General features: G+C 34.8%; 2 protein-coding genes across 2 annotated transcripts; both read right to left on the bottom strand.

Annotated features, from left to right (window-relative positions):
• Positions 1-1,243: 1,243 nt before the first annotated feature.
• On the bottom strand, positions 1,244-17,086 carry LOC135154361 (uncharacterized). The gene is made up of 11 exons (XM_064100501.1): positions 17,082-17,086; positions 15,941-16,200; positions 13,331-13,471; positions 12,638-12,931; positions 12,178-12,426; positions 11,194-11,538; positions 10,798-11,015; positions 3,459-3,593; positions 3,006-3,150; positions 2,633-2,660; positions 1,244-1,606 (listed from the first exon to the last, which is right to left on the bottom strand). The coding sequence occupies exons 1-11, from the start codon at positions 17,084-17,086 to the stop codon at positions 1,309-1,311; spliced, it is 2,118 nt and encodes a 705-aa protein (XP_063956571.1). The 3' UTR covers positions 1,244-1,308.
• Position 17,087: 1 nt separating this feature from the next.
• On the bottom strand, positions 17,088-24,586 carry LOC135154362 (uncharacterized). Its single transcript, XM_064100502.1, has 6 exons — positions 24,342-24,586; positions 23,780-24,017; positions 23,308-23,436; positions 22,976-23,138; positions 22,560-22,605; positions 17,088-17,406 (listed from the first exon to the last, which is right to left on the bottom strand). Exons 1-6 carry the CDS (start codon positions 24,584-24,586, stop codon positions 17,088-17,090), a joined length of 1,140 nt encoding a protein of 379 aa, XP_063956572.1.
• Positions 24,587-24,679: the final 93 nt, after the last annotated feature.

A 24,679-nucleotide genomic window follows, 5' to 3' on the forward strand; every position in this document is an offset into this window, starting at 1 on the left:
ATATGAGAAGGAAAATATAGCCTATATGTTGTTTTCTTTCCTTTCAACATTTTATTTACTCAACATTAAAAACAAAACCACAACCAAGAAATACATAAACATGTAGGTGACTTTGCTATCATGTATCATTCATATGGGAGCAAAATGATGGTATACCTTTTTTTGTAAAAATTAATATACATTTACATTAAAAGGAATATAGTACCGACATTTATACATGTACATGTGTTACATAAAAAAAGATAAAATGCAAACTTATATGAACCAGTGATGAATTGATATAATTTGCAGTATAAGAGCCTACACATAATTCATTCATCGGAAACAATGAGGAAAGTTAATTTAATAGGGTCTATAAATAATACATACATGGCAGTTCTAACATTGCAAACATATCTAAGTTCAAGGGTCCCGATTTTCAACACAACTCTCCGTCGGCCCTACTCGAATCACTTAATACTAACACACAAGTAAATGTTGTTCTTTTTCTATACAAGTGTATGCTATAAACACTTAGGCCTATCAAAACAGCTGGATTTTAATGGTTAAAATGATAGTCATAATAAATAAAGGTATTTATATGGCGATGTCTATACTATCTACAAACAATATTATTCAGAGGAACATTGCCATGACAATTATAACATAGTGCTCGTATACAGAACTAAACTTATGAAATTTTCAATATATGGATATAAGATTTAATAAATTGAATCTTATTTTGGTAATATTGATTGTCGAATCTCGATTATTTGTTTCCATAAAATAGATGATATAAATATGTTTTTAAAATCGAATATCATAGAACATAGTCTACATTTTGATTTTGTATGAGGTTAAACGTCCAAGCGACAACTATTAACCTTTGGAAAAGAAAATGAACTCTCTATAACTTTGCAAGGAGATCCAATAATAAATATATGAACAGATCGTGCCGATCGATACATGAATATATAACAAAACGCGAATGTAATACATTTGTCCAGTGAGCTGTTTTATCATAGATTTTCTTAAAATGAATAAGTGTACAGTGATTGTTTAATTTACGCTTAAGAAAAATATGGTGTTAAAATATAACAGCCAAAAATGTAGATATAAAATAGATAGACACGTCACACAACAAGGAGAGAATTTAAAATGTTTAATTCAAATCCAATTGTAATTCTTAACTTATATACAATAAATGCCTATATACTATAATCAAAGAGTCTATATTGATATAGAGCTAATGCGGTACATTTTGGTGATACAGACCTATTAAAAAAATGTTTCTTCGTCGACGACAAGATGTGAGAAAAGGGCCTGAGACTAACTTTTGACAAAGAGAATTTCAGCTTCATGTCTTAACCGTGCAGCCTCAAGTGCAAATTGGAGTTTCTCAACCTGCTCACTGGGTCGGACACGCCGTCTCCAGTCTTCAATCATCTCCCTAAGACCTGATCTTGAGACAGTCCTGGCCGAAGAGTCAGCTCTGACCAAGTATTTCTCCACCGTTGAATAGGAGAAACCGAGTTTGTAACCAAGCTTACTTGCTTCATTTATTCCACAAACTATATCAGTCAGTACCTGTATCATGCTGTTTGAAACGAACTTCATTCGGCCTCCACTGAAATAAGGAGTAATGAAAGTGAATTGAAGAAATTAATTAGAAAAAAAAATACAGTCTGAGTTGAGCCAAGCAAAAGTAGATGCATCAAAATACTGATTTCATTTGAAGAAAAAAAAATCCTTTACATTCAACGTAAATTTTCACCATTATCATCTGATATCCTGATCTAATAGGCCCCACGTTAAAAATATGTAAATATCATAACATCCAAATAAAAAAACGAATACTCTGAGAATTAGATAGATCGAAAGGAAAATGTGTCAAATTTGGGACCATGTTATATTGTTTTATTGTTCTAAATTTGTTAAACGGTGGGCAATTAAGCATTTTGTACCAGAATCCTTTTGCAGATAAAGTTTTTTTTTTATACCGGTGGTCTATTAATTGAATTTATTGAAACTCATTGTAGTCTTCACAACTGGAATTTATTTTTGAACCATGCGATCTGCTCCTCAGGTAAAATAAGCCCAACCACACAATTTTGAAGCAGCACAAAATTGAAATGCTGGGGATATTTACCATTCAGTTCTATAAATAAAAAAAGTAATCATAAAATCAATGAAATAAAATAACAATCGATCATTTTGTGTATATATTTTCACCTCAGGTTGTCATTTAATTGCATTAAAATGTCATATTTTAAAAACTGAATTTACGTTTTTTTTCATCACGATGCATTATTTAACATTTTTTTTTAAAGATAATTCATAAGTTTATGTCTGAATCGGGTTTTTAGATTTCCCTATATTTGTTTAAATGTTTGCATTTGTAACAATATTTAAAAAATGACTTGATAAAATCATAGGCGGCGGAAGCGGGGGGGGGGGGACAGGTCCCCCTAAAATTGAGGTGGGGGACGTTCCCCCCTAAATTTTTTGTTGATAACCTTTTTTTTTTTGTCAATTTTTTTTTTTACCTGTGTCCATCCAACAAAATTCAGGTGGACCCCTCTAAATTTTGTGGCTTCCGCCGCCAGTGGATAAAGTTATCTTTTGTTATGTTGAAATTTTTATATTCTCATACCTTTGAGCTTTGTCGTAGTCAGGTTCCACTGTTTAAAAAAAAAAAAAAAAAAAAAAAAACATATTATGTCATTTGAGTACTTTTGAACTTTTGAACGCACTGAAATATTTATTCTTTTATCAAAATATGTATTCCAAAGATGATTCGGGTTTTTTTCCGTTAAATCAAGAGCATGTCGTAAGATATATTATAAGCATCCTTTTTATACGTGATATCATGTATAATATAGAATGGAAATCAATGTGAATGTTTGGTTAATCTCATATTCAAACTATGATTGCAACTACTTCTTGCTTGTGAATTTATAAAATTGGTGTATTCGTTGGGGGTTTTTTATTCAAAGATATTCTGATCGTGTTTTTTTTCCACAAACCTTCTTTGGAGATTTCAATCTCTTGTTCTGCAAGTACGGATGGGCCTTGCTCAATGCAAACACGAACACGCTTATCATCGTTTGAGGGCGGCAGACTTATGTCTATAGTATTCCAACCTCCAGATAGTAGGCAATGCACATGAACCTTTATGAAGAAATAGGAGATAGACAATGGATTTGAGTAATTTTCATGAACTGCTTTCGATGCAACCTATTTGTAACATCTGTCATCTTCGTCGAACATATTTTGGTGCGTGATGATTTTTTTTTGTCAGCATCATTCTGAATAGATATTAAAACAAGCGATTCTAAGCTGGATGGTAAGGGCATTTTATTACCTTCTGAAAATGTATTTGGTAAATTTGGGTCACAATTATTTTCAATAAAGTATAGATATGCGACATGACATCAAAGAGCCTGGATGACATTAAGAAAAGTTCTTCAGATCCTTACAGTTTCTTGAGTCTTCTCCGAGCCAGTGAGACACGAAAGCTTGATGTTATCTTCAGCAGATTCCAGACAAAATTTGAATACAGTCGTGACTTCGTAGAATGGTTCCGACAAGCTGTAATTCTGTCCTTTCACACCCTGGAAAGAAACGTTGGTAAATATCGAGATGTCATGTGAATCACTATTTGGATAGAATGTCTGCATTTTCTTTCTAAAGTAAGACGCATTTATTGCATGAATCAATATGTAAACACACGCACAAACACACCCTTGAGAAGAAAATCTGATTTTGTAATAATATTTAAGAAGGAAAACTTCTCAAAGACGCTCTGAAGTACCTCAAAATTTGACTACGTAGCAGTAAATATATATATATATATATATATCTATACCAATATATATATATATATATATATATATCTATACCAATATATATATATATATATATATATATATATATTTATATATATATCTATACCAATATATATATATATCTATACCAATATATATATATATATATATATATATATATATATATATATATACTTCGGGAATACTATCCTTGTATAGAGTGCTCAATGTCCTTCACAGGAAGAGCTTTGAATAATAAACACAAGTTCACAAGGTTGACTGGAGGTTCATCAAATTTAATTGCAACTCTGAGTTTCACGCAACCTACGTGAGGTGCGATCGTCAGGCAAGTTGCCTGACGATCGCACCTCACGTAGGTTGCGTGAAACTCAGAGTTGCAATTAAATTTGATGAACCTCCAGTCAACCTTGTGAACTTGTGTTTATTATATATATATATATATATATACATCTTGGTTTTCCACGTATTGGCAATAATAATAATAAGACATCAGAAATGCGAAACAAATTCACGAGTAATGCAGTTTTTGCAGTGCCAACAATTAAGTTCTTTTATTCACTCTCCAAATTTTTGGTAGACATCTACCTTATTCAGGGAAGATTCGTGAATTGTGACAAGTTTGAATGACAGTTGTTTTTATTAAAGCGTGCGCGATCTCAGCGGGACAAGGGTAACCACTGCTAGGTGCGCAAAATGCTGTTATGAATGTATAGTGCGCGCTTTTGGGTAATAGACCATTAATGACGTAAGTTACGTAATAATAAAAGAGAAAGTCAAGAAGGGGCCTAAGCTTTCGATCCTAGCAGAATCTTCGTCGGAGGCAAAATGATAAAAGATAAAAATAATAAAAGAGTATGATTTAGGTTTCGTAACAATAAAAAGATTTCGTAATAAAAAGAGTGTCTAGCTGAGACCGCGCACGCTGCACATTGCACAGAGAGATAATAATAAACAAGATAGCAGAATTAAGGAAATTAAGGCAAAGAGGAGAAAGATATGATTATCTATAGAATGTGAATGCGTTGAGCCAAGACAGATCTTTGTTGAGGCCACTTTCAAACGTGCGGCTTTTGACGATATGTCTCAGCTCAGCCCATTTCCGTTCCTCTGCCGATCTGTATCCTCCGCCGAAGATGCAGACTTTGATATCTTTGACAGAGTGATTAGGGAGGTTGATGTGAGAAAGAACAAATCATTCCAAAATACTATGCTAGCGTGATTGGTAAGAAAGGGAAATAAACAACAAAGATGACAAAATAGCAAACAACAGCGGGAAATTAAGGTAGAATGGAATGAGTCAAAAGTTCTATTGGAAAATTAAGAAAACGGACAAGAAAAAAACAGAGAACTATAAACACAACCGGGCTTTTATTTCGTTTTATTTTTTTATTTTGAATTTATTATTATGTTTTTTTCTCTTTTTAGGGGGGTTCTCTCTCCTCCAAATTTAATCATTCAATCTTACAAAGACTTGTTGCACAAGGCATTTGCATGTTCTAATTCTTTATCTGTTACTGTGTTAGAATAAAATATTGCTGTGCTTGATATCGATCCGAATCAGCATTCATGTTGGAGGTGCCGTGACCGAGTGGTCTAAGGTGCCTGGCTATACATGGAGAGTCCGGGATCGATCCCCGCGGCTACGACACCTTTGCTCTTATATCCTTCATTCAGATAAATGGAAATGCTTTACGCATTATTTGTAAGTAGGTGTGCACTTGTTTGTTTAAAAAAATGAAAAGCGTATCTCCCCTAATCTATCCTCTGTTGGAAATAATTATAACGGGACTTTACTCAGGGTACCTCCTCGCTCTTTTTGTTGTAGAATTAAGACGTTTATGTCAAGGTTTTTTTTCTGCACCACTTTTAGAATCATTATAAACCTTTTTCTATTGCCTTTTTTCATTAATATACCTTTATGTATTTTGTACTAATTTCAAATCATTCCAATGCTGTAAATTATACCCCCCCCAATGATCGGTAATAGACGATATTGAACAAATTATTCGCGTTTTTGTTCTCACTGTCTCAATCTAACATAAGCATTAATAAAACATGAGCACACAAGCCATTAGTAAAGGTGAGGTACAAATTATTTTGAAGGCCCATCTTACCATTATTCTTACAAGGGATAGTTTTTTTTTTTTAACATGCGGTTAAAGTTCAGGTCATAATGACTCGCTTGATAGATTACATGTCAAGAGTCCGGGTGAGAGTAAACGCCATCGACATTCAAGCAAGCCGATGGCACAATTGGAATACTCCCTCCTCCGTGGTTTTAGGTCCAACCTTTTATATCATGACATTCTTTTTCTTTCACGAAGATTATTATAAAACCCCGGTTTAACCACTGATGTGTAGAAGATAATTGATTGACATGGAACGTTGTTTCGTCTTGCAGTCGCGCGTGACTTGCAAGTTGACTATTGTTCTCAAAGCAGCCTCCTCATTGGTTAATCATTTCGCCTTTTTTGGCAAGCGGTTACTAGGGCATTTCGGTTAGCTCGGCGGTGGCAAAATAGATTTTTTTCATGGAGCAGGGTCAAAACGGAAGTCAAACTTCGAAGGCGTTTTTCTCTTGATTTTTATTTTCAAGAGCCCAATTCTTCTTGCATTCTAAGGCTAATATCTCTACTAATATTTACTTTTAAGGGTCGAGTGATATATCAAATTAAAGGTAAAGAAACGGGGTATAATAATCACTAAAAAAATTGGATTTGGAACATTCCGACTTGTCTCTCATTTCGGTATGTCGAGTCACACATATATATATATATATATATTGTAACGAAATGAAAGGTTTATTTGATTATCAGTATTGTTTTGGAACGGCAAAGTCTGTAGAATAATTTTTAATCCATATGCATAGTTGTATAGCGAAATTCATTAATCGCTTGTAATCGATTATGTAGTGATTTCCTGTAAAAAATGTAATTATGCCTTTTTGCTGAGAAATATCGAAGTTTACAACTGTATAATTGTTTTAGCTAATTATCTTTAATAATTTTACACTGTTTGGATATACAAAAGAAGTGACAATCACCATTGTCTTAGCTGAAAAGATTTATTCTATGACTTTACCTATTTTCAAAAAGTGATAAAATTTTAGTGCCTGACAAGCTCCCTCTGGAATCGATTAGTTAGATCGATACAGGTCATAAAAATGTATACTAATGATACTAGAGGGCGTACTTCGTCAAATCTCTGTGATTACGCGGAGACCGGCCGCCATTACTCGATAGGTTTTCGCAGCCTGCCATGCGCGTACATTACCTATGGGGCATGTACAGTGATAGCACAGAAACGGAACAAAATGATGACATACGAGCTTGAAAGCAAATGGAAAAGCAAAATATTGTAAATCGCACTGGATTAAAGTTCAAATTAACAAAGAATCTATCAAAACTAACGACAAAACTGCCTATATAGACCTATCTATAGGGCATAATATATCCTACAAATAATACAGTCCTACGATAATATGATCCCCAATCGTTTTTGCTTTGGTCATAACATTTCGATGTATCATATATATGACTTCTTTTTTTTCTGATGATTTGGAAGGGATGAATATTAAAAATAACATCCAGCTCGGCCTAGGCATATCGTTCAAGGTCCTGCAAATTTAATATGATCTGGTGTTCAAGTTGACCTCAGAAATTTCATAGGCCCTTTCACAGTGTCTGATGCATCCGAGACACAAGCTATCGAAAATAACACGATTGCATTTTTTTTTCAAGCATAGTTTCCTAATTACTATGATGCTGATTGCTGATAATTTATTTCTTTACTTATGATAATTTTTACAATTCATTTTCCATATAGATCTACACATAGAAATCATATATAGAATATAGAAATTTCATAGGCCCTTTCACAGTGTCTGATGCATCCGAGACACAAGCTATCGAAAATAACACGATTGCATTTTTTTTTCAAGCATAGTTTCCTAATTACTATGATGCTGATTGCTGATAATTTATTTCTTTACTTATGATAATTTTTACAATTCATTTTCCATATAGATCTACACATAGAAATCATATATAGAATATAGAGCCTATAACTCCTTTCCCCATGGTTTTAAACGTCGATGTAACCAACATCACAATAACTCGTGAGTCATAAAATGACTTTTATTGATAATATTTGAAAATGATTTATGCATTGGTCCAGTTAATTGATAAGTTTATGATTTAAATTTCCAATGCTGTCAACCATCCGGTCATATTGATTACTTATATAATTACGCGCGAGCAATTAAGAAATGTTTGTTGACAGCAAAATTTGCATATCAAATGCACGCATGCAGTATAGTACAATTTTGCAATGTACAGGAGGCCATGGGGTAAAGTGTAGGATGTTTACCGTGTGTTATTGACTTGCAAACATTTCAATATTTCGGAGAGTAAACAAATTACAATGCGTGTTTAACGCAACATAGAACAATTTCACTTTGATTTTCTGGAAAGTCTTTGATTCACTCCGGCTGAAATGCTATGCAGATCGGCAAACCGGCTGAAATATTCTGTTGATATAATTATGGCCGGAGTTTGTGATCCTATAATGATTGGACCAATATTATGTGAACAAATCAAGGATAGAATAATAAGAAGGAGAGGAATAAGGAGGAGAAGAGAAGAAAAATGGCGGGAAGACTGAGGATATTTGTATTATACTACAAAGATTGTTATTACTAAAACTAAGTGTAAAAAACCAGTTGATAACAATATCATGAAAGAGATTCATAAATGCAAACTTAATAAACTTATATAAAAACGGTTGCAAAATTGTGAGTACTAAAACCAAACATAATATTATTTGAATATTGCAAAACTGAAAATACTTGGAATAAGATGTTATACAAACTGTCAGCTGTTGAGTGATCATCATAATTACCTGTCTTGAAATTGTGTTAATTAACTGTGTCTGTGTTAAATTTATGGCAAAGATTTCCAAACACTGGCACCGGCCTATGTCATAAACCGGTAGACATGCGTTTTGCATATTCAGTTTTGTTTGTCACTTTAAAAATATATCTAATTTGATCTTCTAATTTTATTCTTTTAATTTCATTGGCTAGCCTATGGACCTGAGTCTGATTATTCAGGTTTGTTTTATAATAAGGTTTTCACGGATGAACAAAATTATAATATCATTTACATACGGGGCCGCAGAATGATTTTGAAACAGGGGGTGCATAAAATCACAATCATTTATTATGTCATGTTCATTTTCACTTTAGGGAGGGATCCATGCAGTCGTGCCCCTATTTTATTTTTATCATAGTGTGTCAAAGTAATTTTGATTGGGTGCGTATGACACTTTAATTACACCCACCCCTTAAAAAGCGAATAAAAAATCGATTCTAGAATGTACACTGGTGTAACGCCAAGAAAAGTAATGAGATACCCTTTATACTACTTGCTATTATAATAGCGCATAATCAAAGATCAAAACACTAACTTATACAAATTATTGTTAATGATATATTTCTTACAAATTAAAGCAAGTTACATATAGTAGGCCTATATAGAAATTAAAATATTATATCCAACATGAACAAATTGGTCATGAGAACATCAAGTAACGTGAATTAAGGAAATGTGGATAAGGACGATGCAGTTAAAGGTAGGGATATCCAGCGGAGAAGATGGGCTAATTCACTGTCTTTTGAATTAATTGTCAATTTTTCCATTAATGTACGTTTATATTTTTATTTTTATCTGATATGATAAATATTATTATCTATTATCATCTAAAATAGGCCTTTAAACAGAGAGGTAAATGCAAAAATTATAAGAGAATTTCATCCCGAGAAGTCAGGTATAAATGCCAAATTCACAGCATAATCCCCATGTAATCACACTAATGATTAATTGAGATGCAATTTGTCATTAATATTTTCGATCGTAATGAGGTTGGATTCTTTTCTTCAAGAAAAAAGGCCGGAGACGGCATTCCTTTTTCACAGCGTTACAACGCACGAGCTATGTGTACATCCGGGTACTTCTGTAAATCAAGACCTATCGAGCAATGGCCGACCACGCTCCGCGCAATCACAGACGTTAAGTACGCGCGCCTATGGCGACTCCGCACTCTAGCGTAATTAGTATACATCTCTATGATACAGGTCTACTTTCTGCTCGATTACAAACCAGGCTACTATGCCGACAAGTAGTATTTCCTACCATAAACTCTGCTCAAGTTCTACTTAATCCTGCTGCGACAGGGTGAGCATGTACGTATTCTAGTAAAGTTTGAAGAAAGGAATTCTTAGTACTCATGCTTGTCGTTATGTTGAGTACAGAGCTACAGAATGCATGGTCTGAAAGCAGAAGCACGAAAGTGTTGGAAGTACTGACTGGAAAAAGTGAGAAGTACGGAAAATACTGACTTTACCGAAGTACGGAAAATACTGACTTTTCCGAAGTACGGAATATACTGACTTTACTGAAGTACGGAAAATACCGACTTTCCTGAGATACTGAAAATACTGACTCGAGAGAAGATACGGAAAGTACTGAGACGAGAGAAGAGACGGGAAATACTGACCTTACCGAGATTCCGAGATGAGTGAGGATGCTTGAAAGTTCTGATATTACCGAGATACTGAAATTACGGAAATACTGAATGCTGGGTATTCGGTCTTCAACATGGTTGTGCGGTTCCACGAGATATGATATAAGATATTGTGAAGGAGTAAAGAGTCAGAAGTGAAGAAAGACGGACTTTACATCAACTGGTAGTATATTGCAGCTGAAACGAACCAGCTCGTCAGGAAAGAAAGTCGATTCGGCTACAATATAAATATATATACTGCTACGTAATCAAATTTTGAGGTACTTCAGAGCGTCTTTGAGAAGTTTTCCTTCTTAAATATTATTACAAAATCAGATTTTCTTCTCATTTAACCCTTGCTCAGGCATGGAATGCGATTCTTGAAAATCAACATAGGGCCTAAACATACTGCATAGTCTTTGCTGTAAGGATGTGCAATGTAGATTCGTAGAGCGGGCTGTGTGGGGTTTCTCATGAACAGAGGCTGTGATACTTCACATATGAACTGAACTCCATGAATATCGCTTGAAGACAGAGCAAAGTACTGAAGATGACGCGTTGAGAAGGTAACCCTGCCTTCGGAGGTTTCGACAGATTTAGGAAGCAATGTCCTGTACCCGAATTCTCCTAGAATATGCAAAAGACAAGAAAATATTTAGTGTTAAAAATAAATTATCGTGTTGAGTCCAAATGTGACTGCATATCAATATGAAGAGTTTCATATTAACACCCCCAAAGCAGACAAAAAATCAAACAAGAGAATTAATTCTTATTAGAAACGTATACTAACTAAATTTGATATTACCTGGACCTATTTTGCTGTAAAGCTTTACACTCAAGTCTTTCTTCTTTTGCTTGTCTTGGTCTGGTGTGATGCAATGAGGAAGCACTGTAGTTGCCGATTTGAGAAGGTCATGGTTGAAGGAACACTGGATGATCGGTGTTATGAGAACCTCGCCAGCATCCAGGGGTAACTTGGATGAACTTCCTTTTAGGACAGTGAGAGTAACAAGTGATCTCATTCCTTTGGGAATCGCTCCTGAAGGAATGGACACTCTGATGCCAATGTCATCTAGCTTCAGCTCTCCACCATCGTGATCAATGATGCCATGTGTAAACGGAATAAAGAAACCCGGGTGATGTTGCATGGCTGTTATTGGGAAGTATAAAACATGGGGTCAGCAAATAGATATCATGGATATTGTGGCCTTTTCAAGAGAAGATCTTTCAATATCATACATGTACATTCAATGATTTAAACTTGAAATGGAGTGATTAAAATAAGATGAAACATCAATAAATATTCTATTGAAATACGATAGATGAAGAATAACCTGTAGCACATTTCCTAACACTGATACGTACATTCTAGAAATGAATGAACACACATTGAATTCGCCTCCAAGTTGTATTGATTGCACAATGATACGCTGAAGAATGAAGCAGAATCACTATTGATGGGTTAGAGCTACAAGGGTCGGCAAATAGCTATTGTTGGGTTCTTTAAGTGATGATCTTTCAGTGAATAAAACTAGAACTGGCATGATTATTATATGAGTAAGTATCAATCAACATGTCTCTTTCAATGAATTACAATAGTTGAAGATTAGCTATGGTAAATTTCCTAACCTCGAAACGGGCATTCAATAAATATCACGAATGAACACACATCCTGAATTCGGTTAAACTAACAAAAGCTTTATACGTCTTTCTTACAAGAATTTATAGATTATTTACTTTTAAAACAATTTTAACTTTGATATTTTCGTACATGGCTGGAAGTGCCTACCTGTAGCTATGTGTTCTGCAGCATCAGGAAAATTAAAAGCTTGAGCAATTTCAAGCAACCTCAGCCTTGTTCCTCCTTGTTTGACCCATCTCTGAAGCATTTGGAGAATCACCCGACGTATCAAGGCAGGTTCAAAGGCCAAATACGATGACATCACCTGAAGAATTTCAGAAGCTGGTAGAACCAGCCGTTGGGTGAGGTCGATGAAGTCTGGAGTTGTACGAATCTTGGCAGAGATGTCACCAATACCTTTTTCATAGGGGAACATAATCACATAATAACCTAACGTTGAATGAGGACTCATGTTTCCCATATGCCAAAATATATACTAAAACATTTTTTTTGGTAATTTTAAATCATTTTGACCAGTTTCCATTCCAACGACATTATCTACAAAAAGCGTGTTAAAATCAATACCAGTAAAGGAGAATTATTATTAAAATGTAATTCGTTATCCAACCTGTATAAGTATCTCCGATGTTGTATCCTTGAAGAAGCGCAGTCATCTTCTCTCCCTTTTCTTGTCTTCCTAAACGTTTACACCATTGATGAAGGAGTTTCCATGCTAGTCTCTCCATTAATGCAGGGTCGCGAGGAGCAATAAGACTTATGATGTCATTAACGTCCAAACGAAGAGCTTTAGCTACTTGTAAGGCCAACGTGACATTCGCTACTGGACGAACAACTGCACAAAGTTCTGAATTACCAGGTGAACCTCCATACTCGTCGAAGTCTCCAACAATTTCATCTTTGTCTACGATTTAATAATAAATGTTGGCTTAACGTTTTAATAAAGATAACCTGTTACACCCTGCGTACACATAATTGATAACAACTTCATCTGAATTTTGTCTTCAGCATAAATGTTGCCGATAATTCAGGGTTTTAAGCTTCAGATATGTGCATCTTTATTATTACTATGACTCTTTTATTTTCCTACTAAGCCCATCCCCCCCCCACCACACCCCCCCCCCTCCATCCCTCACACCTCGATCAGTTTATACACCCATAAGCGATCATTATTTTATCTATAACCCCCCCCCCCTGCGCTTTAGAAAAGTTCGCTAGGTAGATGGCGCATAATAAATACTGTATCTATAATTATTTATTAATCACACCCTCTCTCTCCATCCATACCCTGCTTCATTCGTACCTGACCCTAAGTATTCGATGATCTTCCAATCTTCATTGTCTTCCTTTTCATCTTGTGCTGGTTCTTGTTGTGGTGATGGGTCAGCATTCACTTCCGGGTCAAGAACAATCTCACCATCATCTTCATCTCTATTCTCATCATCTGCATAATATTGTATATATTGATAGGGTGTAATGCATTTGGGAATCTTACTTGATAATAACCTTTGAAACTCATCGTCTTGTGCCGTACAAATCAGTGGTTTGCTGTTTACACGCGACCCCCCCCCCCCCCCCCAAAGAAATAAATATAAATCACAGGAAAATATTGACCGTGTTTTGGAGTTAATGGCGTTTTTTTTTTTTATTATTTACTCGCCATATTTTGACGAGGCAAGTGCTATCCACTTCTATTTGTACGGTCGACCGTTTCTGTGAGAAAAAAAAATAAAATGTTTTGACAACTATAGTGAAGCCCGGCATAAAGGCAGTTTATAATCACTCGCGTCGCGTGCGGGTTCGTAATCACTCGCGTTTTGAATTTTTGGCGATTTTTTTATTTCGGTGCGATTTTTTTTTACGGTGTATTCAATGGGACAGACATGCAGAGAAATAAAATGAAATTGAAATTCGAGTTTCGTTTTAAGCCGGCAATTAAGTGCCTTAAAATAAAATGTACTCGACTACTGTTCTAAGTACCAAGAATAGATAACACGCTTGATCCGCCCCAGACAGCTGGCAGCAGTCTGTTTCGAGGAGTTTTCAAACATTTTTTTTTTAATTTCTCTGTATTTGGTGAGTGGAGCCAACGGAGTTCAGCGGAACAACCAACATGATTAATAAACACAGAGACCGAAGCTTTTGGTCAAGATCAGCCCCTGTGGCTGTGCGCGCTCTCACGCGCGACGATCAAAGCCAAGGTACCGTACCGTACCGGTGCCTTTCTGAAAACTGAAGTTGTGGGCTACATCATTCATCCAGGCCCCTGATCCAACTCCAAGCACGAGGTAACTCAGATTGAGCCAAAAATAATGGATTGGAAAACAGAAGACATGGCTTCAGGGAGTCACAGGTAATAAAAAATTCCTAATATTACCAGTATTTGTTATTTATGTTTTACATTCTCAGTCTTCCCCTTATTTTATCTTCTCTTTCTCTTCTTCTACATCCTCCCCTCAATTTTCTCTTCTTAGTTTCATTTTTACCCCCCTTATGTCCTCCATCTTCTTTTTTCTTCTACTTCTCCTCCTCCTTCCTTCTTGCTTTTCTTCTTCAGCACTATTTTCCTCCCTCATTTACGTTAGTGTAGAATAATTCACAAAGAAAGGGAGAAGCAAGATAAATAATGATATTATGAAATTGTAGCACCTCACTATGCTTTATAAATAATACCTCAGACTTCAGGAGAAATCCTCCAAAGCTAAATCGAGAGTAGCCTTTCCTCCTTTTTCTTTTATTCCTTTCTCCTTTCTTTCTCCCTTCCTTCCTTGCTTCTTTCTTCCTTTCTGTCTGTCTGTATTTTTTTTCTTTCTCTTTTTCTCCCTCTTTCCCTTCCTTTCTCCCCCCCCCCTCTCTCTCTCTTTTTTAGGGGGAGCATCCCCCCGCTTCCGCCGCCTATGGCTCTAAGATTTAATCTGGCGTGCAATGGCCTACCGTAATTTACGTGTAGGAATCATTTCACCTGATGAAATAGTGAATGCTTCCAGATCGTTTCGTGTTCCAGCAACAGTATTATCGTCTTCGGTCTCAATCATAAATATTAATATGTCATTGAAGCCCTCGCTGGCATGCTCATGCATTGGATGATTTTCACCGACCAAAAATAAACAACAACAAAGACATAAGAGATTCAGTGAAATTCAAGTTAGGTGTCAAGAGGCTAAGAGTGTCGAGAGAGCACGAAAAAGTAAAAACATGTACGACTTGCACAAGAATCTTTTTAAGGATACCGTAGACATTAGTTCGTGTGTTTGCGTGTGTTTGCGACCAATAACTTCAGTACAGTGCCGGTACCAAATTGATCAGTGTGCGGAGAAAGAAGTACATGTTGGGGTAAATGGGAGATAACGATGTGGGATGTACACAAAATCAACAGAAATCAGGTCAAATATGTGGAATGTGATTATGTTAAAACAGTAGTCAAAATTTGCTTGTTATCTTAAAACAGTGGTCGAGAACATTTTATTTAAGGCACTTGCCGGCTTAAAACGAAACTCGAATTTCATTTTCCCAGTACGTTTGTCCCATTGAAGACACCGTTAGAAAAAAAATCGCACCGAAATAAAAAAAAAAATCGCCAAAAATAAAAAACGCGAGTGATTACCAACGCGACGCGAGTGATTACGAACGCGAGTGAATATAATAAGCCGGCATAAATGCTTGTTCGCGCTTGCTGTTTCAATTATCATTTGTAAATTTGTACCTTTTTTCTTCAAAGAACCATACAAAATTGTAAGGTATAGGTGGATATATGATTTCTTTCATTATGCTGTGAAATAAAAAGGACCATTGCAATAAATTTTGACAAGTTATATAAATTACTAAAATCGAACACCACTATACTTAAACAACTTAATATCATTTTTTTTTCCATTAATTTTGCATGTTCTTTTCTTAACATGATGTCGATTACCATTCATGTCCGTAGCTTTTGAGGCCTCTTTCAACGATTTCCAGACGGTCCTAAGTTTCTCATCCGGTTTATCTGATGATATCTGAGATGCTTTCCACATCGAGAGCATTTGGATGTTAGCATCTTTCCTATTGTACAGGGATCGATGCTCGATGTGGTGCAATTCTATCTCGTCAAATCCAAGTTGAACCCCGATTTCATAGAACTTCTCTTTGCTGATATGACGGGCAACTTGTAACAGCGTTGTATCAGGAATCTCTCTGTATCATTGGATTGAAATCATGAATTCACTATTGGTAATTTAAGCCATTATTATACATATCAACTTGAAACAAGTCAAGTAACAACATTGATATTTTTTCATCATTACTGTAATTCAGAAGACATATTCAATATTCAAATGATTTACGTCCAATTTCCAATGTTTTGAATAGAGTAGAAAATATTTTCCCTTACACATTATTTTCATATATTGCTGGCTTTTTTTTTCATTTGTCTATGATAACACGTAAACTATACATACTAAAGAAACTTACTCGGTCGGGTCAATGTCTTGATGGGAGTAGACGATTCCGAGGTGAGAGCAATGTAAAGAAATGATTATGACAAAATAGATTTGTAGTAGAGAGAGAAAAAAAAAATCAATGATAAACTTAATGATCACTGAACGATTGCTCTACATAATAATGCATGTTGATCATCCTACAAACCTAAATGATCTTAAAATACAAACGAGAAAGTGGAGAATCATGCAAATCAATTTACATGCAATATACAAGAGTTATGTAGTGCCCTTTTTAGAAATTGCCAAATACCCAAACTGTCCATTTTTCTTTTAATTCACAAAACAAAGATGAAACCATTATTTATTTTCAATTAGTAACAAGATGAAAAACAAGACTAAAACCATTTTTAAATCCACAAACAAAAATTAAATTCACTACTCTTTTTTTTGTGATAAAGGACTACAGAGATCAATGCCCGAAGCTACAAACTGATAAGAAATTGTCATATATCCGTACTGTCCATTTTCAAGCAATATTTGTGATTTTACAAACGAAGATGCAATTAGGTCATGAATCTGGAAGAATTCATTCTGAAACTAGTAACAAAAATAATTCTTATCCATCTTTGAACATACAACATGTTACATATTTACAACAAACGCGAAACTCAAACCTGGAAAGGTTGTATCATTTGATGATGAGTTATATGATTCCATAAATGTGATGAGAGTATTCTTTGCTGCTGGGGTAGATGATTGTCTCCCCCTCCATACCACCAACATGTCATAGGCGGCTTGCTGCCTGTCTCTGAATCTCCTGTACTCTACCCGATCCAACTCAGCTATGGTGAAACCAAGAGCTATGCCCAAATCATAGAACTGATTTACGTCCATTGTCTGAGCTATTGTTAGGATGTCTATGTCCGATTGTAGGTCACTGTTCTTCACTTTTTCTATTGTCCTAGAAGATAGATTGAAATAATAAATGCGTAGTGTTAAAATATCACAAACTTAACAATTATAATTTATAATTGGTATAGTGTCGAAAATTTGTCTATCTGACGGTCAATCGGATCGGGGTCGCCCTAGCCACTAACCCGTCTCTGTGGTCTAGTGGTTAAGGCACCGGCGTTCAAAGCTGGGGGCCCGGGTTCGATTCCCGGCAGAGACATTTTTTCGGCATAACCAATTTTTCCAAAGGGTAGATAGCTCTGGGGAACCTTGATTTAAGCTACGCCTACCATTGTTCTCTTCATCCATTTCTTTACAATATTTAAATAAAAAGAGTTGCCAAAGCTGTTGTACATGTATAACTTTACACATTTATATATGTATATATATATATATATATATATCTATATCTTCATGGGGCGAGTCTACCACAATGGGCAACCTGAGCAACCAAGAGAGAATGCGACATGTTCCAGGTGTCTCCAGTGGGTCATCACTCGTCCAGGTGCATCGGAGAGCTGATATGCAGATACTGCAAGAAACCAGGGCACGTACAAAGTCAATGCCAGCAAAACGAGAAAGTGTCACGAAACGCCCGGGATACCGCAACAGTAATCCTTGATGTTGTCGATCAACCGAGATCAGTCTACATGGAGAAAGCAAAACATGTTGAAAAGAAACGCCAAGCAACACTCGCGGACTTCCTGCGTCAACAACCTTCGCTCCCCATGAATGATCATCGTGAGAAAGCGTCCGTCGATACCGTTGCTACGTATGCATCCGACTCCGCAATTCAATATGTTGGCTCGCAAGCGGCAAGAAAGATACCGAAGAATAAGAAAAGTGAAAACAATCAAAGGTGCAATGATGGAAATAGCGCTGATGATGAAAGTGAAAGTGATCAATCCATCGTATCACCTGAAAGCCCACCAGTAGGGTCAACTGGCAACAAATCCACAGTAAAGCCTGTAAAGCGGAAGCAAAAAGCAAAGAAACCAAAACACAAGTAAAGCTTGTTAATGATCAGATTGAAAATCAATGGAGTAACAAACTTGCACAGTGGATTCACCTATGCACTTTGTCTCGTTGAATGTTCGAGGAATAAGAAATAAACAAAAAAGAAATAAAATATGGTTATGGTTTAGACAACAAAAAGGTGATGTAATATTTCTTCAGGAAACTTTTTTGTCAAAGGATCTTGAAAAAACTATATATGCAGAATGGAATGGACCGTGTTATTTTAACCATGGCACCCATCATTCATGCGGAGTTGCTATACTTGTCCGAAAAAATGTAAACATAAATATTGTAAATGTTCACCACAAACACGATGGAAGAATTATTGCAGTACGTTTTATTATTGATGAAAATAAATACTTATGCCTCAATGTATATGCACCAACAAAAAAGAACGAAAAGAACAAATTTTATAAAATGCTTCATGTTTGGTTAAAAGATGTAAAAGATGAAGATGATATAATTATTGCAGGTGGTGACTGGAATATAGTTCAGAATAAAAAGGTAGATACCTGTGGAATGTCATATACGCATTCAAAAAATGAAGTCTTTAATTTATTTCAGCAAAACAATAATTTGAGTGATATTTGGAGACAATTTCATCCGTCAAAAAAACAGTTCACCTGGAGACAGATGTGTTTAGGTATCTTTTCACGTCTAGATTATTGGTTGATAGCAAAACATTTAACTTGTAAGGTACACTCCACAGATATCAGGCCAGCATTCAAATGCGATCATAACGCTATTTCTCTTAAACTGAAAATGTGTAAACAAAATAGGGGTAAAGGGTATTGGAAAATAAATAACTCTCTTCTAAATGATGAGAAGTACATAGCTGAGATAAAATGTGTTATACAGAAAGTAAAAGCAGAATATTCATATTTAAATGATCAACTGAGATGGGAAATGTGTAAGATGAAAATTAAAGAATTAAGTATTAAATATTCTAAAGATAAACAAATTAGAAATAAAATGTACTATTCCAAATTGGAAAAGGAATATACAGAAATTTGTGAGAAAATTGGTGTCAGTGCAAATGTACGAGATATTGAAGAGATGGAAAAAATAAAATATGAGTTAGATGCCTGGTATAAATATAAATGTAAAGGTGCGTTTGTGAGATCTAGGGATAAATGGCTAGAGCATGGTGAAACGTGCACGAAATATTTTTTACAGTTGGAAAAAAGAAGAAGTGTTAAAAAAGAAATAAATTGTGTAGAAATTAAAGGTAAAATAGTACATGACGGTAAAAAAGTTTTAGAACATATATTAGATTATTATGAAAATCTGTATAAAGGGGATTGCAATCAAGATCAAGAGTTCGATGAATATTTTACAGGATTAAAATTAAACACTTTATCAGAAGAGCAAGCAAATTTATGTGAAGGTTTATTAACGGAAAGGGAGTGTTTTTATATACTCATGTCAATGAACACGAACAAAGCCCCAGGTAGCGATGGCCTGAGTGCAGAGTTTTACAGGTGCTTTTGGAATGATTTAAAAGATATGTTAATTAGTAGTTTAAATACTGGTTATGAGGAGAAAAAAATGTCATCCTCCCAAAGTCAAGCTGTTCTCACATTGTTATATAAAAAGGGTAATAAAGCTTTATTAGAAAATTGGAGACCAATATCACTCCTTAACATTGATTATAAAATAGCTGCAGGTGCATTGGCAAAAAGAATGAAACAAATTATTCCGCATATTATTTCGGATGATCAATCGGGATTTAGGAAACATAGGTCGGCATTAGAGAATGTGCGACTTGTACAAGACGTTATTGACTATTTTAAAATGAATAATCAATCAGGTGTTATCATGTATATATATTTTCAAAAAGCGTTTGATAACGTTAGACACGATTTTCTGTTCACTACTTTACGTAAGATGCAATTTAAAGAGCCATTTATTCATTGGATACAAACGTTTTACACAAATGCAAATGGTAATGTCTTGAACAATGGTTGGTTGTCACAAAAAAATTATTTTAATCGAGGTGTAAGGCAGGGATGCCCGTTGTCGGCTCTATTGTTCTTGGTAATTTCTGAAATATTAGCTCAAAAAATCAAACAAAATCCATTGATTAGAGGTATAGCTGTACCAACTAAAGAAATATCTCTAGCCCAGTACGCCGATGATACTATAGTATTCGCCAATGGAACAAATTCTGTACAAAATATAATGACTGAGATTAATAGATTTGGAAATATAGCAGGGCCGAAAGTCAATTGGTCTAAATATAAAATAATGAAGTTAGATGAAAATATAGAGTTAAATGACCTAGAATGCACGGTCGATCCAGTAAAATGTCTTGGAATATATGTTGGTAAAAACCATGTTGATGTAGAAAAAAGAAATTGGGAAGGGAGACTTGGAAAAGTCGAAAATATACTTAATTTATGGAAAATGAGAAATCTGACTTACTTTGGAAAAATATCTGTCATTAAGATTTTAATAGCATCACAATTTGTTCATGTTGCTTCGGCAGTTCCTGTGCCCGATTATATTTCAAAGGCATTGAATAAAAAATTATATACATTTTTGTGGAATTCCAAAAAAAATAAAGTTAAGAGAAATGTATGTTTAAACAAAGAAATTGATGGTGGGTTAAACATGGTTGATATGAAAGCCAAATTTTCATCACTTCGATTAGCATGGATTTATAAATATATGGATGAAATAAAGGGAGCATGGAAAACTCTTTTTACCTATTGGACAAATAAGATTGGTGGTTTTCCATTATGTTTACATTATAATTGTAATAGTGTAGACATTGTTAATTTAGGGAAAAGGTATAATCTACCCTCCTTTTATATCGATTTTCTATATGTTTGGGCAAATTTGAGATACCAAATTTTTTTTAAAATTACTGATATTCCAAAACAAGTTTTTATGGAATAACAGTAATATAAAAATACAAAATGAAACACTAAATTTTAATAAATGGAGGAAATCTGGTGTATTGATGGTAAATCATGTTATAAAAGAAGGTAAATGGAAAAACCTCAATACGGTATTTGATGATTTTGAAAACAGAAAATGATTATACAATTTTGAACTATATACAAAAGTTGAAGAAAGCATTTCCCAACACCTGGCTGGAAAATAGATCAAATGCACAACAAAAGGAAATAACGATTATATTTAATCTTATTGAAATATCAAATGGTGATTTAATTGATGTAAATATCTTGAAAGCTAGGCATTATTATCATTATTATTTAGAACATAACAAAACAGAAGCATCTTTCTTTATGTTTTGGCAAAATTATTTGGGACTTCAGATAGAAATTAATTGAGACAAAGTCCTGTATTTTAAACTTAGACAAATAAAAGATAACAAGGTTAGAGAATTTAATTTTAAGCTCCTGCATAAAATACTTCCGTCCCAATCAAATTAATTTAAATGGGGTTTAAAAAATGATGATAAATGTAATCTTTGTTTACTTAAGGGAACAATTATGCATATGTTGATAAAATGTGAGAATATAAAACCTCTATGGAAAATGGCAGAAGACACAATTCTTTCTGTTTCTAAAGTACAGGTCTGTGTTAATGAAAATATAGTAATTTTAGGTTGGAATATACAAGAACCGAAATACTGGTTAATTAATATCATTTTGAATTTTACTCAATACACCATTTACAGAAATTATATTGAAACGAGTATGAAAAAAGGTTATTACTTTGTTAATGTAAATAGATTATGGATGAATTTGAAAATGAAACTGAGATGGTATTTAAGTTCAAAATATGTTACCAAAAATAAGAATACAAAAGAAATTGACAAATTGCTGGAACTCATTTATTGATTGATTAATTTGATTACTGTATATACTTTGTGATTTGTAAACTGTATTATAGAGATGTAAATAAAGTCCCTCGAAAGAGGTTTAAAGAGAGAAAAAAAAATATATATATATATGTTGCAGTGCTCTATTATGCATGACGTAGCAACATAATTTTCAAAGTCTTTGCGGAATTGCGGCCGTTGTGAGGAGTTAATTGAAAATGATGTCGTCACACGTCCAACCGAGTCAAAAAGGATATTAAATGAAATAAATTCAATATCTATTTTTAAGGAACACATTGAGCCCCCTTGAACGGAAAAAAAGAATCTAACCGTTTTAACCGATAGAAACTTACCTAATGAAGTTTGCCTGTTCAGAGGGAGTTTGGCTCTCCGGTCCATCTAAAACCAAAAGAAAATGAAGAGAGAATTTGACGTAAAACCAACATTTTTCTGTTTACAATGAGAATACACTTTTATTTTATCATTTGAAAATAATCATCGGCATTAACATATCATGAAGTGTATATCTAATGCCAACGATAGTGTCAAAGAATGTGTAATGTACATGATGTGCACTATGTTATAATGGTATATCATATTTGAATACCGTTCATCTTAGTGCATGGAAATAAATGACATCTCAAAGTAAAACGGTGGTTTCTGGTAGGTAATTATTAAATCCAACGGCAATACGTTTATTCATGTCCTTAGTGATTGAAATAGGAAACATAACATTTTATCATTTGAAATATAAAACCTGAAATTCTACCTGTATATTTAATGACAAAGGCAATAGATCGTGATATCCCAAGCTTTCCAGCCTGTGTTATCGTTATGGTTATCACTGCAAAATTTACATCGTCTTCAATGTGCGGTACGTACAGCGATATACATTGGCTCATCTTTGCTTGAAGATCCCTAAGAGAAACAATCTGTTTGGGGAAAAAAGAACGGCACAAGAATAGTGAAATACATAAACTGCCAAGATCCCCCCCCCCCCTCAAAAAAGGTATTCTTTAACTTGCTTCGGAATTAGTTGTATGCTAACAAAGAGCCGGATTGCAAAGAGAACCCATGAAAGAGGTTATAAAGCTCGATTACCTGGCTTTCAACTTCTACACCCTCACGATGGCATGTGATCGTGACGTCACCAGACCTTGTTTCAAAGCTGAATGGAACCGAGGGATGGCATCTACGGCACGACTGTTGCCTCGAATCCTCTTGTATAACCTACAAGGATTGATATATTCTATTTTTATTTATATTATTTTGTCCGCCAATATACAGTTACATATTTTTTTTAATGTCTTTATTTCATGCAATCTTTTGACAAATTTATATAAGTATTTCAATGATGCATTTTTTCTAACCAAAATAATCAATTAAAGTCCAAGAAATACTGTTCTACCTGCAAATATTCATCTTATGCGGGTGGAGATTGACAAATTTAAATAATTTCCTACCAAATGTGAAATTTAACCGAAGATTGACAAAAGAATCATAACGTTTTCAAAGCAGTTGTGAAATGGTAAATGACCGAGAAGTATTCTGTAGCAATGTTGTTTATACGTACCACTTCGTTTCCAGGAAGGTCATTATACAACTGAAGATTAACTGCAAACTCTTGTCCTCTTTCGATCCTGTCTGGGATGTATGGAGTACACATAACTTGCTGTCGGATCACATGTTGTTCAAGAGGAATCAGAACCCACCACTCAGCACAGTGGTTGATGTACAGCTCAAGATGTCTCTTGTACAGTCTGCAGTATGGTGGTTTGTCTGTTGAGCTAGATGATTGCTTTCTTGAAGTTCTTGGTAGATCTTATTTACCAATCCCAAAAATATAAAAGATCGATTAAAATGGAATAAATCATGTCAGGACTTTCAAAGTTACATTAGAAAAAAAGTATTAGTAGACGCTGTAGAAGCTGCCGCCGGTGTTGGGGGTGTGCACGATTGCGATGCTAATGATGCACGATAATGCTACTGTTGGTAATGATGATTGTAGAATGGGAAATGAGATATTTTTTTATAGATATAGGTTAGTACCAAAGTCATTTCAAGAAGGAAAAATCACAGTCATGAGTAAAGGTGTATTTTGTTTGACTCCCATCTCATTCTTTATGGACTTACACTTGATTGAGTCCCACACTCGGCAAACGATGTCTGGTTTCACCTGCTCTGGATTGACGACCAAGGAAGAGTGCGGGATAGTGATCTTAACGGGTTGGTTGAAGGACAAGGGTTGAGGGTCGCATTTGATTCCATAGCAAGCCATTGATTCATTTTTTGAGCTACCAACACCCGGATTGTCTCTTATGATGGTTAGGGTGATCTGACAAGAGTCGTCATGTGAAATGGCTCCTGTGGGAATGTACATCGATACCCCATGGTCTTCTAACTTGATTTCTTGACTGGTATTACTTTTGACTTCTGCAGAAACCTCGACAGACTTGGATGGCCTATTAATGAT

This window comes from Lytechinus pictus, chromosome 6 (genome assembly GCF_037042905.1).
Source record: "Lytechinus pictus isolate F3 Inbred chromosome 6, Lp3.0, whole genome shotgun sequence".
Classification (NCBI taxonomy): domain Eukaryota; kingdom Metazoa; phylum Echinodermata; class Echinoidea; order Temnopleuroida; family Toxopneustidae; genus Lytechinus; species Lytechinus pictus.